Consider the following 21,648-nt stretch of genomic DNA (forward strand, 5'->3'; position numbering starts at 1 on the left):
GAACAGTTGACATTTGAAAGTTAGAATATCTAGGGAAAAAAAATTAGTATTTCAGAGAGTTTATCTCATATGTTATCTTCTCAGGTGGAAGCATAATTCTTTAATTCAGCTTTTGATAGGTTACATACTTTTCCTTATAGCATATGTATTTTCTGAAATGGCGTTATATAGAAAGTGTAAAATGCCTTCTTAAGATGTTCCCCTAATTGAGTTTTCTTTGGCTTTGAGAGCCTGAAAACATTTGAATAAGAGAGGAAATAGAATTTCTGCGCTATTATTTATTAAGGAAGAGCAAAACTTTAAATTAGATTATATGATTTTTTATAGTGAAAAAAACTTGAGGTGAAAGACAGCAGCTCTAAAAGAAAAGGTGCACTCAAAGGGGTGCCTTTGTGTTCCATTCGGAAACCCTTTGTAGCATACCTTCATACATAGCTTTTGAGAAGCAGTTAATTAGTGGTGCCTTATAAATACATGTACATGTGTGTTTCTAAACACTGGGTTTTCAATTCTGTACTAGTTTGCACAAGCTGCCGTAACAAAATACCACTGACTGGGTGGCTCAAACAACAGAAATTTATTTTCTCCCAGTTCTACAGGCTGGGAAGTCTGAGATCAAAGTACCAGCCCAATTTGGTTTCTGGCCGGGCTCTCTTCCTGCAGACTGTCAGCTTCTGCATCCTCACGTGGTGGGACCAGCTGGAAGGGAGAGCCAACACTCCTAGATCAGAGCCATACCTTTATTTACCTCATAAGAGCTCTGTCTCCAGATGTAGTCATGGTGGAGTTCAATGAATGAATTTTAAGGTGACACAATTCAGTCTATAGCAAATTCTGTGTAAGTTATGGCTGCTTCTCAGGTTGTGTAATAAAACTGACAGCAGAAGTAGAAAGAGAAAAAAAAAAAAATAAATTAAAAAAAAAAATAAAAAAAAAAAGAAGTAGAAAGAGAGGCCACAAAATTCAGTCCCAGGTAGAAAAGTGAGATAGCAATGCCAAAAATGTGGTCTTGGATTTCTCCTTGACTTTATTGTCAAAATGGATTCAAAGTTTTAGTCAGAAAGTGTTCTAAAAAAAAGCCTATTTTAGTGTTCTAAAAATTATCCTATTACATTTATTGCTGCATAGAGAATAATTCTCTGATTTTTAAAACATGATATGTCTTTAATTTTGAAACCAATAGAAGAAGAAAACAGACCCTTATAAGAGATATTTTTGTTCTTGGACTATTGAAAAAGATGAAAACCTTACTTATGGTTTGAGAGTCCCAGAAGGAATTCTATAATTTGTTGCTCACATGAATGAAAGTAAGTTGATTTGAATATGAAGTATTACAGCGCTGTCTACAGACTGTCTGTTGGCTCATTAAACCATGTACATAGTTTTAAAAACAATTGTTTAAAAAAAAGTATGATCAGCGAAGCACCTTCTGTTACACAGTTTGCAATCTGCCACATTTGCTTTCTTCTTAGATTTGAAGGAAACTAACCTTCACATTTTACTGACCTTGAGGATTATCTCACTATTTTGTTGTGTTATCTTGACCCAGAATACCATCCTCCAGGACTGTCCATGAGGGCCTGAAGAATCAGGAGCTGAACTCCACGGACTCAGGTATAAATAAGTATATACAGTTCTCTTTATAGAAAAGAGAACCTTTAGTTTCTTGTAATGGACTATATCTTAAACAATACATTTGATTTATAGGATGTGGCTTCACAGGATTGTTTCTTAATTTGACTTTAAAGACTTATAATTGTTGGGATCCCTGGGTGGCGCAGCGGTTTGGCGCCTGCCTTTGGCCCAGGGCGTGATCCTGGAGACCCGGGATCGAATCCCACATCGGGCTCCCGGTGCATGGAGCCTGCTTCTCCCTCTGCCTATGTCTCTGCCTCTCTCTCTCTCTCTCTCTGTGTGTGACGATCATAAATAAATAAAAATTAAAAAAAAAAGACTTATAAATGTCTAAGTTGTATGTAGTTTAATAAGTATCTCTAGGATAATATTTCTGTCCATTTATTCTCTACTGATCACTTGTTGGGTGCTAAGGGCTCTGGAGATCAATATTCTCATCCCTGAGTTTAGATGAAGAGCCAGGGACTTTCTATGCATGCACTTTCCTAAGCTGGGTGGTTGAGAGGTGGATGTTTATTGTTCTTTGAATATTTTATGTGATGTATACACATTGTGTGTATATATTTCACAATTAAAAAAATAAAACACTGGAAAAACAGATTGTCACAGAGGCACTGCCTGATAAATGAAGCAAGAATCATAGCTGGAGGCCAAAGCCTTTTGTCAGGAAGTCTCCCTGGAACTGCTCTTCGCTCTATTTTTGCTGGTTGTATGCTTAGCATGTTGGCTATGTGTATTCTAGCTCAGATGATGCATTTATATGTCATTTAGTAAACGCCTAGAAAAGAAAAGAAATCAAAGCTCGGAGAGCCCACATAGCTTTATGAGTAGATGGGTCAAAAATGTAACTCAAGTTCAAAATTCAAATTCTTGTCTTTTCCAATCACTGCCTTTTCATGATATCACTTACAGGTGGAGGATCACGGCCTTTTCAAAACAGTAATTACCTTTATTATAATAACCAATTTTTTAAAAGATTATTATTTATTTATTCATGAGAGACACACACACACAGAGGCAGAGACACAGGCAGAGAGAGAAGCAGGCTCCATGCAGGGAGCCCGATGCGGGACTTGATCCCGGGTCTCCAGGATCACGCCCTGGGCCGAAGGTGGCGCTAAACTGCTGAGCCACCAGAGCTGCCGTGTAATAACCAATTTGCTATACTTGTTTACTTCTGTCCTAATAGCTCTCTAGAACTTTTCCCTGTATTTAACAGGCATGATGATAGTGGCACCATTGTTCTATTCACGATATCAAAAGGAAGGTATTTAAACTCTCTCTATTCAATAAATGACTGGCATATAACTGCTAAGAAGTTCCTTTCTATTTCTTGTTTTCTAGGAACCTTGTTCATAAACATATGTTCACCCTGACAAAATAATTTTCCTTAGCATTGGATGATCATATGATTTTTCTATCTAAGCTTATTAATGTGGTGAATTTCAGCGATAGATTTTTTTTTCCAGTGTTGAATCATCCTTACATTGCTAGGATAACTCTCACTTGACCATAATGGTATCTTTTGAGTACCCAGCAGAATAGCATTATTAGTAAATACCTTTTTAAAAATTTCTTGTTTTTTTAAATTGAGATATAATTGACATATAACATTATATTAGTTTCAGGTGTATACCATAGTGATTTGATATTTATATATGTTGCAAAATGATCACTATAGTAAATCTGGTTAACATCTACTACCACATAGTTATAAATTTGTTTTCTTGTGATGAGAACTTTTATGCTCTACTAGCAGTGTTCAGAAGCACAATATATTAGTAGTATTACTATACTCAGCATGCTGCACATTACATCCCCAGGACTTATTTTGTAGCTGGAGGTTTATACCTTTTGACTACCTTTACCCATTTTGCCCACTACTCTACCCCTGCCTCTGGCAACTACCAGCCTGTTTTCTGTATCTGTGAATTGGAGTCTTTTTGTTGTTTTTTAAATCTCACGTATAAGTGAGATCCTATGATATTTGTCTTTCTCTCTCTGATTTGTTTCACTTAGTAAATGAACTCAGGGTCCATTCAGTGGTGTCACAAATAACAGTATTTATTTATTTTTTTAAATGGCTGAGTAATATTCCATCCTTTATCTATTCATCTATCCATGGACACTTAGGTTGCTTCTATGTCTTGACTATTATGAGTACTGCTGCAATGAACATGGCAGGGGGTAGGTAGGTGCAGATACCTTTTCAGGTTAGTATTTTTATTTCCTTCAGATAAATTCCACCTGAAGTGGAATTACTAGATAACAAGATAGTTCTATTTTTAACTTTTTGAGGAACCTCCATACTGTTTTCCATAGTGGCTGCACTAGTTTACATTCTAATGGTGTACCAGTGTTCTCTTTTCTCCACCTCTTCATCAACACTTGTTATTGCTTGTCTTTTTTATAATAGCCATTCTAACAGGTGTGAGGTGATAATCTCATTGTGGTTTTGATTTGGTATCTAAAGGTAAGGTAAATTTAAAAAATAAGGCAACTCTAATTTTGATGTATTATTGGCTATTCTAATATCGACTAAAACTATAGAATTAAGACACTAATATTTTCCAAGTGACCTCAGCCATGTTCTTTGTGATTTTTGTTTTGTCATAGTTCTGGTTACCTTGGAAACAGTCTGAGAGTGCACTTGCATACAGGAATTTCACTGGGAAGTGCTTTTTGGGAACAGCTGCAGGGGGCGGGGGTGGCAGTAAAGGAAGCAGGATTGGGCAGAGCGAGAAGTTGAGTTGCAGTGCTCTTTGTGACAGAAATTTCTTCTGGTCCACAAGAGAGCCTTTTAGCTGGTGTGGCTACTCAGAATCATCCCTAATGGAGGTACAGTGTGTACTCCCTCTTTGGTCAGTTATTGGAAGTAGGCTGTTGCTCCCTGCCTACTCACAAAGGGTGGGATCATGGGCAAGGTGTCTCTCTTTTAGTGAGAGGGTAGGCTGAGGCTAACTCCAGGATAACTTACAGTTGAGAGCCTTAAACTGCCAATTCTGCCAGTAGGAGGGAGCATACTGGACCTTAATCCTGAAGAGGGGGATCTGGGTGGCAGAGTTCAAATGGAGAAGTGGTCACAGACATGCTGTCCTCCCTCTGTGCTGAGACTGTATTCTTAGTTCCAGACTGAACATTCTGTGCTTCAGAATCCTATCAGCAGTGGGCAGTGCACACATTTCTTTTCCTAAAACAGTGTCCATCAGTAGGATTTCTCTCTGCTTTATATGGAAAGGAAGATGCTTTAGTGTCTTTGAATTTCATATATTTATGAGTGGAATTGCTAACTATAATGAAGGAATAAAAAACCATTACATTGAAGTATAGCTTTCACACAGAAAAATAGTTGAAGAGAGGGGTCTCTGTGCCCACTTTTACCCCATGGTACTTAAAGAACTTAGAGATGTATTCATAGCATACTTTCAGCCTTCTGAGGAATCCCAGACACAGGAGGGTGCCTACTTCATAGAGCACTATCAGCATGTTAGTTTGGTGGTTTCTAAGGGGATAAACTGTAGTTCTGGAAAATATTTACCCTCACTGCCTAGAAACATTCCAGAATAGATTATTGAATAATTGACCATCAAGAATCATCTTGGGTTCTCATGGGATGCCTGGGCACTCAGTCAATTAAACATCGACTCTTGATTTCAGCTCAGGTCATGATATCAGGGTTTTGAGATCAAGCCCCATGTGGGGCTCCACATTGAGTGGGGAAGCTGCTTAAGATTCTCTTTCCCTCTTCCTCTGCCCTGCCCTGACTCGTGTATACGTGTAAACTCTGTCTTTCTTTTTTTTTTTTTTTTTTAAGATTTTATTTATTTATTTATTCATGAAAGACTGAGAGACAGAGAGAGAGAGAGAGGCAGAGACATAGGCAGAGGGAGAAGCAGGCTCCATGCACCGGGAGCCCGACGTGGGATTTGATCCCGGGTCTCCAGGATCGCGCCCTGGTCCAAAGGCAGGCGCTAAACCGCTGCGCCACCCAGGGATCCCCAAACTCTGTCTTTCTAAAAAATAAATCATCATGGGTTTTTTTTTAATTCATTTTTTAATAGTTGTTTTAGATTTTATTTATTTGAGAGAGTGTGTACGTGCATGTGCTACCTGGGGGAGGGGCAGAGGGAATCTCAAGCATACTCTGTGCAGAGTGCAGAGCAACCCCCAGATCATGAGCCAAAATCATGAGCTGCATGCTCAACCAACTGAGCCACCCAAGGTACCCCATCCTCATGAGTTCTTAAAGTCAATCCTTAACTTCCTTTATTGATATAAGTGTGGAACTCTGAAACAGCATCACATTAACCCCGAAGTCAATCTACATGTAATTCAGGCTGTTGTTTGATTTGAGTGATGATCTCTGTAATAGAATTGTTATAAGTCTAAGGTATTTCACGGGCACTCTCAGGCAGTGTATTAAGCTTCAAATATGTAATTTATAACTTTATATAATGGTGGATATGCTTGCCACACATACCCCCACCCCCTGCCCTGGTAATCCTCTTTGGAAATACAGAATGGAAAATGACTGTTCTGAATATTTGTTTCTCTTCATTTCCCAGTTATGATTAATGGAAAATATTGCTGTCCAAAGATATACTTCAACCACCGTTGCTTCTCAGGGCCATATCTTAACAAAGGAAGAATCGCTGAGCTGCCTCAGTGTGTAGGACCTGGGAACTGTGTTCTGGTCCTCAGAGAGGTAAGGTTCTTGCCTAGGGCAAAAGAACTTGGAAATTTCACAGCAGTCTCATAGACTCATTCATACAAGGATCTACATGTCGTATGTTTGATAATGCTAAGTTTTATCAGAAATCAGTCACTTTTCTCATATATTGTTCTGAGAACCACACACGTCATTATGTGTGCTCCTTAGGAAACATTCACCTAAGTAGTACTTCATATAGCATGTTCACCTCTGCCAGTGTAGAAAGAGCTTTTGTCAGAGGTTTCCTGAACGCAGTGCTAGGATGAATGGGACCGTAGTCTAGGAGTCAGAGGCTGTGTGGCACTCACAGGGGCCATGATAAAGCTACAGGTCAGCTGGACTTGCCCAGCTGCTCAGCCAGGCTGCCATGCACTGGGCATACCAGATACAAGGACTGTTGGGGCTTTCACTCCATAGGGTGGCAAGGCAGGGTCTGGGGAGGCCGAGCTTCTGTGTCTACCATGACTGGCAATGGATTCAGAAGCTTATACACCAGAGTAATTTTTAAGTCATTTCTTCCTGACCATAATGTTTTGAATGTCTAAGAGGGTCTGATTATTGTCTTATTTGCAACTTCGGTCAGTGGTCATATCTTGAATATTATTATTTTGTTAGTATTTGTTAATGAATATGACTAGAATTAATCTCCTAAATGACATTCTGCAAGATAACAAATTCTGATGGTCTGCTCTTCTCATTCCCAATTCCTATTTTTGCTTTAAAAATGGAATGCAGGTCCTCACTTTACTTATCAATGCAGCCTATAAACCCAGTCGTGTCCTTCGAGAGTTGCAGCTGGACAAAGACTCCGTATGGCATGGATGTGGGGAGGTCCTAAAAGCCAAGTGAGTAGCCTCCTCTGCCCTTTATTCTTCCCTGTGTTTAACAGGTCACAGAGCCCATTCTGCCACACATCATGTTAGAATATTATATCCCCTCGGCCTGTTCTTCTTCAGCTATTGTGGTGAAGGACTAGATTAATTTTCTTTTGTAAGTTTCCATCCTGTCTTGAGCCAATACTATTATAAAATATGGTAAAAATGAGTTACAAGAAATTTGAAACTTATAAGACATAAAATGCAAGAATATTTTTTTTGTTTTTAGATTTTAAGATCCATAAAATTACCTTTGCAAATTACTGTGTAAGTTTATAAACATTTACTCTTATATTCTGACCCTGTCGGCATTGACCATTGACAGGTTAACATGACCCATGACCATACTCTGAGGATCACTGCCCATGGGTAAAGGAAAGCCTTAGTGCAAGTCACTTTTCTTTCAGTAGTTAGTGTAGGAGTTCCTATTTGAAAACCTTAAACTGAGAAACCAGAAAGCAAGAGGCTTACTTGCTAATATAAAAAACTCAACGTTTATCTGTCATAGCTTAAGAGATAAATTTAAGTACAATATGCATAAACTCATTATTTTTAGAATTCTTAAACTATAAATGACATAGACTGATCTGAGAAGCAAAGATATTTTTCAGGTCTGTGAATGCACTTGATTTTCTCTGGGTAATCACTAGCCCAGTAAACTTGGTCTCTGGCGTCTTCCACGGCAGATACAAAGGAAAGAGTTACCGGGCTACTGTTGAGGTAGTGAAGACAGCAGATCGGGTGACTGAGTTCTGCCGGCAAACCTGCATCAAGCTGGAGTGCTGTCCGAATCTCTTCGGCCCACGGATGGTTCTGGACAAATGTTCTGAGAACTGCTCTGTGCTTACAAAGACCAAATATAGTGAGTCAGCTTTTTCAAATTTGTTAACTATGACAGCTGACCATACTTTATATCTTGGAAAGTTTTTATTTTGCAGATACTCACCTATAACAGAGGTATACAGACTGTTTCTGTAAGGACCAGATAATGAATATTTTAGGCTGTTAGACATATGATCTTTGCTGCATATTCTACTCTGTTTTATTTTCTGTCTTTTATTTTCACTTTCTTTAAAGAACACTTTTAAAGATTAAAAGCCATTTTAGCTTGAGGGCCATACCATATTTGGCCCACAGACTCATGTGCTAATAATTTGCACATATAGAATGTATACAAATTACCTGTTGCATATGATAAGGATATGTGATTCTTTCATACAGGCTGCAAGTATTTATTATGTGTCCACTGTGTGCCACCACTGTTCTATCATTGAGATGCTACAGTAAAGAAAAATAAATTCCTGTACTCATGGAGTTTACATTTTAATGTGGAAACAGTTAATACATAAGTGAACACATAGGGACAGGTACTATGGATAAATACAAAGCAAGATAAGCAAAGTAGGGGAGTGGGGAGTAAGGAAGGCTAGGAGGTGGGGTAGTTCAGAGGTAGTTAGGGAAGTCTTCCTGCCTGCTCCTGAAGGAAGCAAGAGAGCCAGCCAGAGAGAACCAAGGTGAGAGTGTTCTGGGCAGGGGGCAGCAAGAGTACAGGCAGGAGCAGAAGCTTGCTTTGTGTCTGGAAGGAGCAGCAAAGAAGCCTTGGTGGTTGGGAGGCATCAACAGTAGGAGAGAGGGTAGTTGTGGGCCTCACAGACTGTCACAGCAACACCTGTTCCCTCATTGCTTATCTTCTCCCATGTGCGTGCGCGTGCGTGTGCGCGCGCACACACACACACACACAGTCATACAAGATGAAATTTCCAATTCGGAATCCTTGTCCAGGCATTGTTGCCCACAGACAAAATTCTGATCCTACTTCCTTAAATTTTACAAGCCCTGATGTCATTTGGGAGAATTAATACAGAGGAAGATTTTACCTTGTTAAATTTGAAGATTTAAAAAAAAAAAAAAAAAAAAAATTGAAGATTTCTTTTAGGGATCTCTAATCCTGTGCCTCTTAAACTTTATCATGCATGCAGATCAGCTGAGGATCTTGTTAAAATGAAAGTTCTGATTCATCAGGTCTGTGGGTATCTGGGGTCTAAATGCATCTGCTTTTCCAACAAATTCCTAGACACTGTTGATGCTACTGATCTGAGGTCATTTAGCATGATCAGCTTGCTAATCAGTGTTTGAATCGCAAAATCATATAGGAGTCTAACAACCTTGTAGTTTCTATTTATATTTGTTGGGTTGTAAACTCCTTAAGGCAGGGATTGGTGTTAGCTTATTATAGTGTCAGATTCAGTACTTAGTTTAGCAAATTGCAAGTATTAGTAGCTAAGTGAAATATACTCTAAATACGTGTATATCACTTTTGAGCCTGTGGAGGATATGCAGATTTTATTAGCTTTTTGACTACATTTATTTTTCACAATGATATAAGCCTAGACTTTAGGAGAGTGTGTTTACAATTTTTCTCAGTAATTTGAGTGATATCAAATGGATTTATATCCTGTAGAATTCATTTTTTTTGCCAAAAAGTTATATTTCATTTTCATCTTAATATATAACTAGTATATATATTTAGAGGCTAGAATGTATATGGTTCCTTTTTGGAATTGTGTTTATATTCTCAAATTTATATGAAAATGCACAGGATCTAGAATAGCCAAAACAATCCTGAGAAAGAAGAATAAAGTTGGAGAACTTACTCTCTGACTTTGAGTTTTACAATAAAGATAGCGTAATCAGTAGTGGGGTGATTGAAATAGTCACACAGAGTGATGGGACAGAACAGAGGGGCCAGAAATAGACCAAAGTTTATATGGTTAAGTGATTTTTAGCAAAGATAAAAAACTTAACAGGAAAAGGAAGTTCTTTCAATAAATGTTACTGGTATAATTAGATTTCTAAATCAAAAAACTCCTTGGCTCCTACCCCACTATATATGAAAATTAATTCAAGGTGCATCAGAGGCCTAAGGTAAAAGCTAAAACTTTAAAGCTCCTCGAAAACAAGAAGGATATCCTCAAGATCTCTAGGAGGTCATAGAATACACTAACATAAAGAGGAAAAAAAAAACAAAATTAAAAACTTCTCAGAAAGTTCCCTCCCCTCCCCTGAATAAATAAAATCTTTTTTTTTTTTTTAAATAAAGACTTTATTTACTCACGAGAGACACAGAGAGAGAGACAGAGACATAAGCAGAGGGAGAAACAGGCTTCTCTCAGGGAGTCCAATGTGGGACTCAATCCTGGAACCCCCGGATCACGCCCTAGGCCAAAGGCAGACTCCCAACCGCTGAGCCACCCAGGCGTCCCAGAATTTCTCTCCGGGATATAGTAAACACTCCCACAGCTCAGTAATAAGAGAAATTTGGAAGCTAGAGAAAGCTGGTAGTTATACAACATTGTGAATATGCTAAAAATCACTGAATTGTACATTTGAAAATGGTTAATTGTATATTATGTGATTTTTTTTACCTCAATTTTTAAAAAATTAAAAAGGAAAAAAAAATGTTCTGATAGATAATGGTGATTGTTGCAAACATACTGAATATCCTAAAAAAAATCACTGGATATGTACACTTTAAAATGATTAATTTTATTTTGTGAATTATATTTCAATAAATAATTAAAGAAGGAGAAAGAGAAAACCATTTTTAAAATAAACAAAGAGTAGATGCTGCATAAAAAAGATACATACATGTCCGATAAGCACATGAAAATATGTTCAGTATCGTTAGTCATCAGGGAAATGCAAATCTAAACTATAATGAGAAATTACTAGACATTCACTAAATTAGCTAAAATGAAAAAGATGGACAGTCCCACAAATTGGCAGCTAGCTCTCTTATACATTACCGTTGGGAGGAGCATCAAAACTATGTAACCCTTTTAGAAAACTGTTTGGAAGTTTCTTTAAAAGTTAATCCTCCATCTACCATATGACCCAGCAATTCCATCACTAAGTGTTTATCCAAGGAAAATGAAAATATGCCCACTAAAAGCCTTGGGCAAAAATGTTCATTGACAGATAGTAACAGCCAAAACCTGGAAATGGCCCAGGTGCCTGTCAACAGGAGAGTAGTTAAAATAGTATATTCTATACAAGGAAATGCTATTCATCAGTAAAAGAGAATGACGTATTGATACACACAGCAGAGGGGAAACTCAAAAACATTATGCTGAATGAAAGAAACCTTGTCCAAAGAGTATCTACTGAATGTTGCAAAGATGAAGCAAAACTGACCTATATTGATGGAAATTAGAATCCAGTTGTGGTTGCCTCTGGTGAGGGGGACTGACGGGGAAGGGAGACGTTCTATATCTCAATAGAGGGAAGGTTATTCAAGTTTATGCATTTGTCAGTACTAAGTATACTGCACATTTGAGAGCTGGACAGTTAAGATTGTTTCATGGTTATATAATTTAAACCTTAATCAAACACAGTGTACCTGTTTTCTCCTGTGCTAGTAGGATCTCTTGTGTGAGGTGTACAGAAACCATGAAGCTACTTCATTGTTCTTTGTCATTCCCATTTAGCACACTATTATGGAAAGAAGAAAAATAAAAGAATTGGGAGGCCACCTGGTGGGCATAGCAATTTAGCATGTGCCCTGAAAAAAGCCAGTAAGAGGAGGAAGAGGCGGAAAAATGTTTTTGTCCATAAGAAGAAACGCTCCTCTGCATCTGTTGATAACACCCCAGCAGGCTCGCCCCAGGTACGAGATTTGTGATGGACCCATCCTGTCTAGAAGCTGAGAGATCACTGCCATACACTACAGACACAGATCCCTGCCCAATGAAGGTGGTTTTGTGGCACAGAGCTGGTTTGTTAGAAATATCAGTGAGACTTTTCTCTGTTTGCTCTAGGGAAGTGGAGGTGAAGATGAGGAGGACCCAGATGAAGGAGATGACGATTCCCTCAGTGAGGGCAGTACATCTGAGCAACAGGACGAGCTACAGGAAGAGTCAGAAATGTCAGAGAAGAAGTCATGCTCTTCCTCACCTACCCAAAGTGAGATCTCTGCATCACTGCCTCCAGACAGACAACGGAGAAAAAGAGAGCTTCGCACTTTCTCATTTTCTGATGATGAGAATAAACCTCCTTCACCAAAGGTACCCATTTAAAAAATATGATGCCTTTTATTTCTGTCTCTAGAGTTTTCTAAAATCTGATTGTTAATGATGTCAGCATTCCATTTTTTTTTTTTTTTTAAGATTTTATTTATGTGAGAGAGGATGAGTGAGAGAGCACGAGCTGGGTGGGGGATAGAGGGAGAAGCAGAGTCCCCTCTGAAGAGGGAGCCTGATGCGGGGCTAGATCTCAGGACCCTGGGATTGTAACCTGAAGTGAATTCAGACGCTCAGCCAACTGAGCCACCCAAATCTCCCCATTCATTTCAGTACAGGCTTCAGTTGAATTTCTCAGGTCTCTTTTTAAAGAATTCCAAATTCAGTTGCAAGGATTATTTGGAGATCAACTATTTTGTTCTATTTTTTAATGTATTTATATTTAATACATACATATTATATACATATATGCGTATTATAGAACATACACATTACAAGAGTGGCAGTTAAGTCACTGTTTTAAAACTGGGTTGCATTTTACATGTATTGCCATAACTGAAGCAGTAAATTATTTCTCCTGATGATTTAATTAAGCATTCTTCCTTCCAAAGTAGCATCCTGTTCATTGGAGCACCTTACCAGACAGTGAGTCAAAATAGACCAGGGAACAAATGGGAGGTTAAAAACCATTTTCCTCTGTTAAATTGTCCACATTATTTGTGCTGAAAGTTTGAGATACATTCTTCCCCCATTGATATTTCTTATTATAAAAGCCAATCATTTCCTGAGTACCTAGCGTTTATGGACCTTGGCCATCTCTGTTGGGAGAAATCATGCCCTAAAGCCACTTAAAGCCTGCCTCAAAGGATTATGAATTTATATAGAGAGACTTTTTAAGAATAAACTAGCTCTGACACCATTTGGTTTGCTTTGTTGTGGGCAATGAAGGAAATAAGAATTGAAGTTGCTGAGAGGCTTCACCTGGACAGTAACCCCTTGAAGTGGAGTGTGGCAGATGTTGTCCGGTTCATCAGATCCACTGACTGTGCGCCTTTAGCGAGAATATTTCTAGACCAGGTAATTATAGAGACCTTTGATTTTTAGTAATTTGTCTCTTTAGCAAAGGACTGTGGATGTAATAGCAATTTATTTACAAGTCTGAAGAAAAATATTTCTATCCAAAAGAAAAGAAATGTAGTTCTAGAACATTTTAGGAATCGAAATAAAAGGATTGTAAAAGATTGTGATTCCCGACTTCCCTCACAATTGAAGCAGATGATCATTGTGTTGCCATTTTCTTTAAGACTTTGTTTTCATCCCCCAGATATTTAAATGGCTTAAAATTAAACATGCCATGCTTAATTGTGCTCTTCTTTTCCAAAATAATGATTTGCTTGCTTTTAAAAGTAATTAACATCTGTAATGTGTTAGGTTCTAAACTGATTGGTGATCAGTTTTAAGGCAAGTTTTCTGAAACAGTCTGTGACCTTAAACAAATATTAAAATAAAATTTTTTTGATGATTGGGGGATTCCAAGCTGAACATCTTTGAAGAGCTCATTAGGCTTTTATGAATGTTACAGAGTAGGAAAATGTTGAAGTTTATAGTTAATATTATCTTTCAGATTTAGAAAGCATTCTCTAAGAGATGTTTCTTTTGGCACATTTGATTGCCAATTACAAAGCTGGTTCGTTTACTGCATTTTTGCATAGCAGAAACTGTAGAATGGATTTTTAATCCTCAGTAAAAGTTTATCATTAACCTAAAGATTCATTAATGTGGAGGACTGCATGGGGCACTTAGAAGAATCTATGTGATACTTGTGTAAAGGGGAAAAGTAAGTCAGGGAAAGCACAGGGACTCTGATTTTGACACAAGCCAAAGGGAACAGGGGTCTCTTGATTGACCAGCCATCCATGGGCACATCATAGATAATGTGTATTTTATGCTTTAACAGGAAATTGACGGGCAGGCCCTGTTGCTCCTTACCCTTCCCACTGTTCAAGAGTGCATGGACTTAAAATTGGGCCCTGCCATCAAACTCTGCCACCACATAGAGAGAATCAAGTTTGCTTTCTATGAGCAGTTTGCCAACTGAGAAGGACAACCAAAGTGAGCTGTGTCTTTGAAGCACAAATGCAGCAAATCCTTCTCCCCGCTCTACCAGTGGAGCTGAAACAGCCCTGGGGCTCTGGGCCCAACAGAGGTCGGCTTGCTCTCTTTGCACTTTCAGGGAAGGAGGACCCACACTGAGGAAGCAAAAACTACACAGAAGTGGCTCTTCTGCCAGTGGAAATGTGGGCATCTCTTGGTCAGCAGATTGCAGTTAAAAAAAAAATAAAGGTTGTGAAGAAAAGACTCCTGTAAGAAGAATAAGCATTTCTAGTGGTGTGGCCTGAAAACGAAGAATAATCTAGGCTGCTGGAAAGCACCCTTATGGTTGTTTCCTTTCTGTTCTGTTCCTTCCCATTGTAGATTGAACTTTGTTCTCTACTTTCTCTTTCTTGGAAAGAGAGGACATAGCTTTAAGTCAGCACTGATTTGGGACTGTGCCTAAGGCATATCAGTGCTTCATTGTCATTGTGTTTTTAAGCTTTTTTAAATTAAAACAGTTCATTTTGGGGATGATTACGTGGCTCTAGGGTTTTGAATGTACAGTCACACTTTGATCCATTTTAAAATCTATTCTTAGGAGTTCCTTTGTTTACTACCTCTGTTGATGATTGAGCTTACAGCCATGTATAAGATTTTTTTGTATGATGCCATTTTTAAGCTACATGAACACTAAAACTATGACAGAAGCTGGAGGGAAGAAAACACTGTTTGCTTTCTTAAAAATACCATGTAAGCACTTATACCAGTTCCTGGCCTGACATGAAAACCCTGCTGTTATTGTTTCCCATCTGGACCCAGTTTGGGCTCCCTGTTTTAGGTGGTCTCTCAAAAGATTGTGGGGTTTTTTTTGTTTAGTTGCTTTCTCCCCATCAGTCCTCAGAGGGACTTCAGTGGCTCTTATTTTATGTTTACTTTCCTCTACATTTGTCTGTTTCATTTCTAGAGTCCTCACTTTGGGTAAGACTCAGTAGGTGTTCCTTGGACCCATAGGAAAACCGATTTAACCTTCTTTCTCGATGTCTCCAGGCAGAGAAGGTAGAAGCACAATAGAACGTTTCTGGGGGTGATGCAGAGCATGGAGTTTCTGTAACATTGTGTCCTCAGAGGCTGCATAAAGATTGAGAGGTGGTTAAGGATTCTGGAAATCTCTTTGCCTAGTCACATTTACTCATCTTCTTGGTTAAATCTTTAAATTGAAAGTAATCTGCAGGCTGAGGATTCCCGCTCAACAGTGCAACAACTTGGTTTTCTTATAGGTGTTTCTTTTGGCCCAGCTCAAGTTGACATGAAACTACAGGTGAATTTTCACTTAGGATTGCATGGCTAGGTACTATAGGAAATAAATAGCATCTGTTGTGCTGTTCCAGCCAGGAGGAAAGAGGAAAGACATGCATATAGATTGCTTCCTTTAAATGGTTTGCATTGCTGAGTGTTTTTTTTTTTTTTTTAATCATCCTAGTTACCTGCAAATTTTAACCTAATCACTCATCTTCAAGATTTGAAAATGTTTTAAAACTACAAACCTGGTGAATTCTAAACAGCTATAGAAATATAAGGTAATATTATTACAAATTTAAACTGATTGTTGATTTTTTCACTTTTCTTCCTCTCCTCCACTCCAACAGTTTATGGACATTGGCAGACATTCTGTAGTCTGCACCTTCTCTTCGTTAGATCATTTACAACTCCAGCCCTCCAACCAAACCACATATGAGAAAGCCTCAGTTCTTTGCCCAGGTTACCACCAGATAGACCTGGAAAGAAGCTTCATTTAAGTTAAAGTTAATATGTTTGAATTTACTCAGAGATCCAGTTTTTTAAAATGTAAATAATTCTATGCCTATGCCTATGCTTGGGAACAATTAGTGTTATGTACATGGACTTGGGCAGGGGGCGTATCTTTTACATAATTAAAGTTCCTGAGAACTCAGCAGTCAAGGCACTAAGGCAAAGAGAGTTCCTTCAAGAAGATCAAGGGGAAAAAAAACATCTAGACTTAATTAACGTTTTATTTAGGGAAATGAGATTTACTTCCTATGAGAGGAAATTGACCAATTGAATACCTTATATTGTCTCTCTTTTACCTTCTCCAAAATCATAGGTAAAGGGGGCGCCTGGAAAGGTGAAACTCACAGCCCTGAGTAGTCTTGACTCTGGATATAGTCAGGGCTCAGCTGGCTTCTCTGTCTATATGGTGATTGTTCAAGCTTAGCTTTCTCCTAGAGAGTAGCTGACTCTAAGTTGGGTTCCCTTAAGATTTCTTGCATTTTCATGGTAAGATACAGTTTCTCAGGCAACTTTAAAAAATTATATACCCCTACCCCTCACTCCCAGTATTAAATAAGAGAAGGTAATTGTTTGAGAATTTGGCACAGGGCAGCCTTTTTTTTTTTTTTTTTTTTTTAAGTATAAAATTTAGACTCCATTTCCCTCATAAAGCCACTGGGCCCTGACTGGACAACAGTGACAGTCTGATTCCTCTGATTCTAAAACAGATTTTAAACCTGATAGTAACTCACCATGTTGGGGTAAAATGTATATTACACATGGTTACATGAACTTTGTTTTTTAAAGGTTGATACCCTCTTTAGTTTATGAGAGGTACATTGTAAGGGGCTGCATTTATCTGAATTTCACCTTCAGCTGGTCCCACAGCTGCCCGAGGTCAGAAAGTTTCCCATGATCCATTTTTTGATTCTGAATTGACAAACTTGGAAGCAGGTGAATGAACTGTATCAGCCTCCTGGACCTTGAAGTTGACCGACCACTAATAGCCTATGTTAGTACGTTAGGGAAACCTTTTATTGTACATGAAGATTTGCTGTTACATTTTGACTGTATTTTGGGGGCTTCTGGAAACCATGCTATTTTCCTTTGTAAACTGCCCTTGTCTTCCTCAGTGGAAGGAGAGTTGAGGTGTCTATGTAGGAGATGTGTTACTGGGACTTTATCTATCTGCCTCTCTTTAGCAGTGTAGGTGGCTCCCAGCATCTGTGTTGTGGGTACATGAGGTCAGGGAAGGATACTTAGCAGCCTCTGGAAGAGATGGACTTCTTGGCAAATATTTATTGAATTATGATAGAGGCAGACATGGAAAACCAGTTCAGAGCTTGGCCTTTAGATGCCTCTTATCCTGGAAATAAAATTATTTTCACTGTGAGAGAGAGGGCCTTGGACCAAAGCTTCCTGAGGACTTGAATATATTTTTTCTCACTCTCTTTTATTAATCCTGTCACTAATGCAGTACCTGAATACAGATTAAAAGCTTTAGGAGGCCTTCAATAGGCAGGACTCAGAACCATTCCCCCTCTCGCAAGCCAAAAAGTATTTCTGGGGGACAGAATATCAGGAAATTGTTAACAGTAGGTAAGCATTATCTAGATGGGAATTTTGGGAAAGCTCACAGACACATTTACTTGGCACCTATGACCAAAGACTTATATTGAAGACCCCATTCACTGGTTTGATTGACCTCAGAAGCTCTGAGAAAGATGTTAGGAGCTCAGTATCAACAGTGGAAACAGGTATTGGGTTTGAGCAATGGTCCTCTATACTAGGGATGATTTGTGTGTGTGTGTGTGTGTTTGTGTGTGTGTGTAAACTCAAAAATGTTCTGTGTTATCATTTGGCCTAAGGAAGATAAAGGAAAAGACGTCACTAACAAGTATAAATCTTGGTGGGAACAAGGGGACCCCCTTTTAAAATTTGAATGTCTCTGGTCCTGGGTCCACTATAAATAACCATATGTCATGGTCATGGTTGTGGTGCTGTCTCACACAGAAACTCTGTAGAGCAAAGTCTCCTGCAAAGCCAAAAAGAAATCAGTCCCTTTCATGCAACTGTAATTCTTCCATGACTTGATTCACTTTATAATGTTCTGTTTGTGAATTATGATGATTCTCACTCCTTGTGTGAGAATGTATGAACTTTGGAAATTTGAATCTATCCAAGTAAGCCACCTGTGGATTTGGAGTTTTTGCAGAAGAGTTCTAAACTCAAAGCCCAGTCCACAGATCTGGTTCTAAGCCTTCTTACTTGGGGTTTCCTCTGTACTTGTTCCAGACCACATAGGTAATAGCCTCGTTTCTGAGGGCAGCCTTCAGGGTGAAGGTGGAGAAGGTGGTGGGCAGTAAATGCACAGATTTTCTTGCTTCTGGTGTTTCAGAACTCTTAGATTTTTCACAAGAACCAGCAAAACCAGGAGAGGGGGAATGGAGAAATAGGCCTAAAACTTCTTCCCCTTATATCTTTTCTGACTTACCATACTATTTCGGTCTGTCCTGGTGCTATGGCCTATCACAAAGGACTGTTTTAAAAGAGAAACAATCTACAGCCTTGGTGGACAAGTCCTCAACACCAGCAGTCAAGTGTGAACCCTGAGTCATAGGAAGCAAGAGTCTCTATTTGGGGGGACAAAGGATGACACTGCCTAGTAAGATGATGCCACTATTGCTGATGGGGGTGCCTGTTCTCAGGATGTGTGGAAACTCAGTCATGACAGGTTTCTACATGATTTAGTCAACCTAACTGCATTCCTCGCTTGGCAGAAGGGAGGTTAGCAAATAGTGCTGGAAGGATGAGGATTTACCTTTGGGGTAAATCAAATCACGCAGCAGATGACTCAAGGACCCCCATACAAAGTTCAGACAAAGTTAAAACTGGACAGTTCCTTATCTCCTTTTGTAAGAAGGCTCTACGGAATTGTAGTTTGAATGCTTCTTTTGAGATTTTAAGTGCTCATTTCTTCTTCCTTTCTTCCCTTTTTTGGTTGAATATTCTCTAAAGACAATCAGAGGCCTGCCAGGGTGGGACTTCTGGCTGGTTCCAGCACTGTCCTTAGGCCTTTTTCTAATACTAACTTATTGGAACTGATGCACTTTGTTTATGCTTTTTTTTTTTTTTTTAAAGCTGCTTGTTTGGAATGAAACAAAATGCATATTGCATTGTATCCTTCCTGCTTGCTGTTCTTCTTTTAATTTTAAAAGTTATGCATTGAGGATAAAGTATAACTAAGGAGAAATATGCACAAGAATACCTATTAAAATAACTCCCATCAAGTTTGATGGGTATAACTTCAAGGGATTAAAAAATAATTATTTTGGATGAATATTTTGCGTGGGGTTTTTTGTAAATAAGAGTGTATAATAACTTGTGGTATATTATGACAGTTTTAAGTGGTTGTAAGAGAATTAAAACAGGTCTTAAGCTATGTTTAACTTCATTTGACAGCAAAGAAGACATCTTGGCCAGAGTAAATTCTTCAAAACTCTTTCCATTGGGGCCTCAGAATCATCTCTGAAGAGAGGAGAAAGTTCCTTTTTACTTCAAAAAAAATGAAACTTTCCAGAATTCTCCCCCCTCTCCTGCTGTCTGATCTTTACCCTTTGGATTTAGGTACTTTTGAATTGCATTTTAGGAAAGGTAGGAAGAGCAGAATATCCCCACAGCGACATTGCTCCTGGCATTGGGGAATCTGCCCTGATCTCGGAAGAATGCTTCTTGTTTGCCTACATTTGCCTTGGTACAGCAGCAACGGGCCTTAAGGATCCCTTCACATCTGGATGAGCAAAGCAGTGCTTTGCAAAAACTTCATTCTTCAGCTCTGTGTGCAACTTTCCTTAAGCTGCCTGTATCTACAAGCAATTAACAGTCTCCTTATACTCAGCCCACAATCTCTTCTGCTTTAAGTACATATCCTCTCGTTTGGTTCCCTCTGAACCCGAACTGTAACTGTTGAGCATCCCCATAAGACACCTTCTTAGACTTAAAGACAGTAATGCAATTTTCCCTTACCTATTTATTTTCTTAACCTGATTTTCTGTATTTTCCCATGGTCAATACTTGTGGAGAGTTTTAAATTTTATAAATTAAAATTCAGTTTAATTTAAAAAAGTGTTGCCATGTTCTCTGTGCCAGGCACTATGCTGGATTCATGGGTGAATTAAAAACCAGTTCCCACCCTCAAGAGGCTCATGGTCAGCTGTGAGAGAGAGAGATGTCTAATGTAGCAGTGTGAAACGTTGTAGTGGAGCAGTATACACCAGGTGATGTGGAAGCCCACTGGGGAGACGGAGGTCAGGCAGGCTCAAAGCACCAGTAGTGAGTTAGTGGTTCATTCAGTAGGGAAAGGGGAACAGTAGTATATGCAGCTAGAATGCCATTTATGACACACAGAGGTGCAAAGTGCATTGTAAGAGAAGGGCTAGAGAATTGGCTCTCGGGAGCCAATACCATTTTTGTTCTCTGGATAATCAGGCTGATATTCCTGTTAACCCATAAAGCTTTTGTATGGCATTTAGCCTTTTTGTTGGAATTCCTTGGTGGCTGTCCTTTAGGGGAAATTTCCCTAAATACGTATTTATTCCACAAATTGTAGTGCAGTGTCTACTGGAATAATACCATGCATACACTGTCATTAAGTGGATGCAGCAGGAAGGCTAGGGACTGGAGAGCACCAATAGGAGGTGTCTGGACAAGAGCCACAGGGGCTGGGAGGGCAGATGGGAGAATAGGGACTAACCCCTAGTAGAGGTAGAGAGCTGGTTCCAAGGAGTCAAAGGGTTCAGGTGGGAGTAAAAGTGCATGGTGGAGGGGGATGTTAGAGACACTGGCAGTTGCCAACAATTGGACTTTATGAAGCACGTTCAAAATGGACGAGATGGGGCTAGGTTCACGTTTTCAGTATAAACCTTGCATATTTCTAAAAGACGGCGACTGGATTAAAACGATCATCTACATAATGTTTAGGGAAGAAAAATCGACTCGGGCCTGATTGATGAATCTAAAATGAGCTTTTGGATACAATATTCGTTCCAACAAGGAAAGTAGAAGGACGCCAAACGTCTGGATTAGAAGGAATATGCCTGTGTGCAGAGTCTTGTTTTCCTCACCGCCTCCTGCAGAATAATCTAGGCTGCTTGCTGAAAATGCGGATTATCCTGCCCTGCTTGCCTCAGAACTACTGAGTCGGAATCTGAGGGTGGACCCCAGGCGTATTTTTAATAAATCCTGCAGGACATGAAGTCTTCATCTTAGAAAGGAAAAGCATTTAGGCGTCCCGGCCCGGAGCTCAGGGTCCCAGCGCCCACCTGCTCCGCTCTACCTGTGGCCGGGTCGCACGGCCCCGCCCCCGCCCGGAGCCCCGCCCAGGGGCGGGGCGAGCGGGAGCGGCCGAGCCCCGCCCCCGCGCCCGGCCGAGCCAATCAGGCGCCGCGGTCTCGGACGTCGGGTTACGCGCGGCGGCGAGTGGGCCGCGAGGCGGAGGCACCGGCTCCCGGCTCGGACTCCCGGCCTC

General features: G+C 39.5%; 1 protein-coding gene and 1 long non-coding RNA gene across 16 annotated transcripts in view; one reads left to right on the top strand and one right to left on the bottom strand.

The window, feature by feature from the left end:
- The window catches only part of LOC144289920 (uncharacterized), a 41,086-nt gene extending 36,320 nt beyond the window's left edge, over nucleotides 1–4,766 (bottom strand). Inside the window, exon 1 of the long non-coding RNA XR_013357860.1 lies at nucleotides 4,613–4,766. This is a non-coding gene — a long non-coding RNA (uncharacterized LOC144289920). The remainder of the gene's footprint in view (nucleotides 1–4,612) is intronic.
- Nucleotides 1–20,246, top strand: part of SFMBT1 (Scm like with four mbt domains 1) — a 130,403-nt gene extending 110,157 nt beyond the window's left edge. For 11 of the 15 annotated variants that reach the window (XM_077858556.1, XM_077858558.1, XM_077858557.1 and 8 more), the window contains 8 exons: nucleotides 1,544–1,614; nucleotides 6,201–6,340; nucleotides 7,082–7,191; nucleotides 7,908–8,083; nucleotides 11,709–11,887; nucleotides 12,039–12,284; nucleotides 13,188–13,316; nucleotides 14,197–14,867. In XM_077858556.1, coding sequence (XP_077714682.1) covers nucleotides 1,544–1,614; nucleotides 6,201–6,340; nucleotides 7,082–7,191; nucleotides 7,908–8,083; nucleotides 11,709–11,887; nucleotides 12,039–12,284; nucleotides 13,188–13,316; nucleotides 14,197–14,337 — 1,192 coding nt within the window. In that variant the 3' untranslated portion in view covers nucleotides 14,338–14,867. Of the gene's footprint in view, nucleotides 1–1,543; nucleotides 1,615–6,200; nucleotides 6,341–7,081; nucleotides 7,192–7,907; nucleotides 8,084–11,708; nucleotides 11,888–12,038; nucleotides 12,285–13,187; nucleotides 13,317–14,196; nucleotides 14,868–15,813; nucleotides 15,911–19,583 lie in introns of those variants that run through there. The other 4 variants (XR_013357857.1, XM_077858567.1, XM_077858564.1 and 1 more) reach the window with 4 other exon arrangements.
- The last annotated feature ends 1,402 nt before the right edge of the window (nucleotides 20,247–21,648 follow it).

The sequence above is a fragment of the Canis aureus genome, chromosome 19 (assembly GCF_053574225.1).
Source record: "Canis aureus isolate CA01 chromosome 19, VMU_Caureus_v.1.0, whole genome shotgun sequence".
NCBI classification, from domain to species: Eukaryota; Metazoa; Chordata; class Mammalia; order Carnivora; family Canidae; genus Canis; species Canis aureus.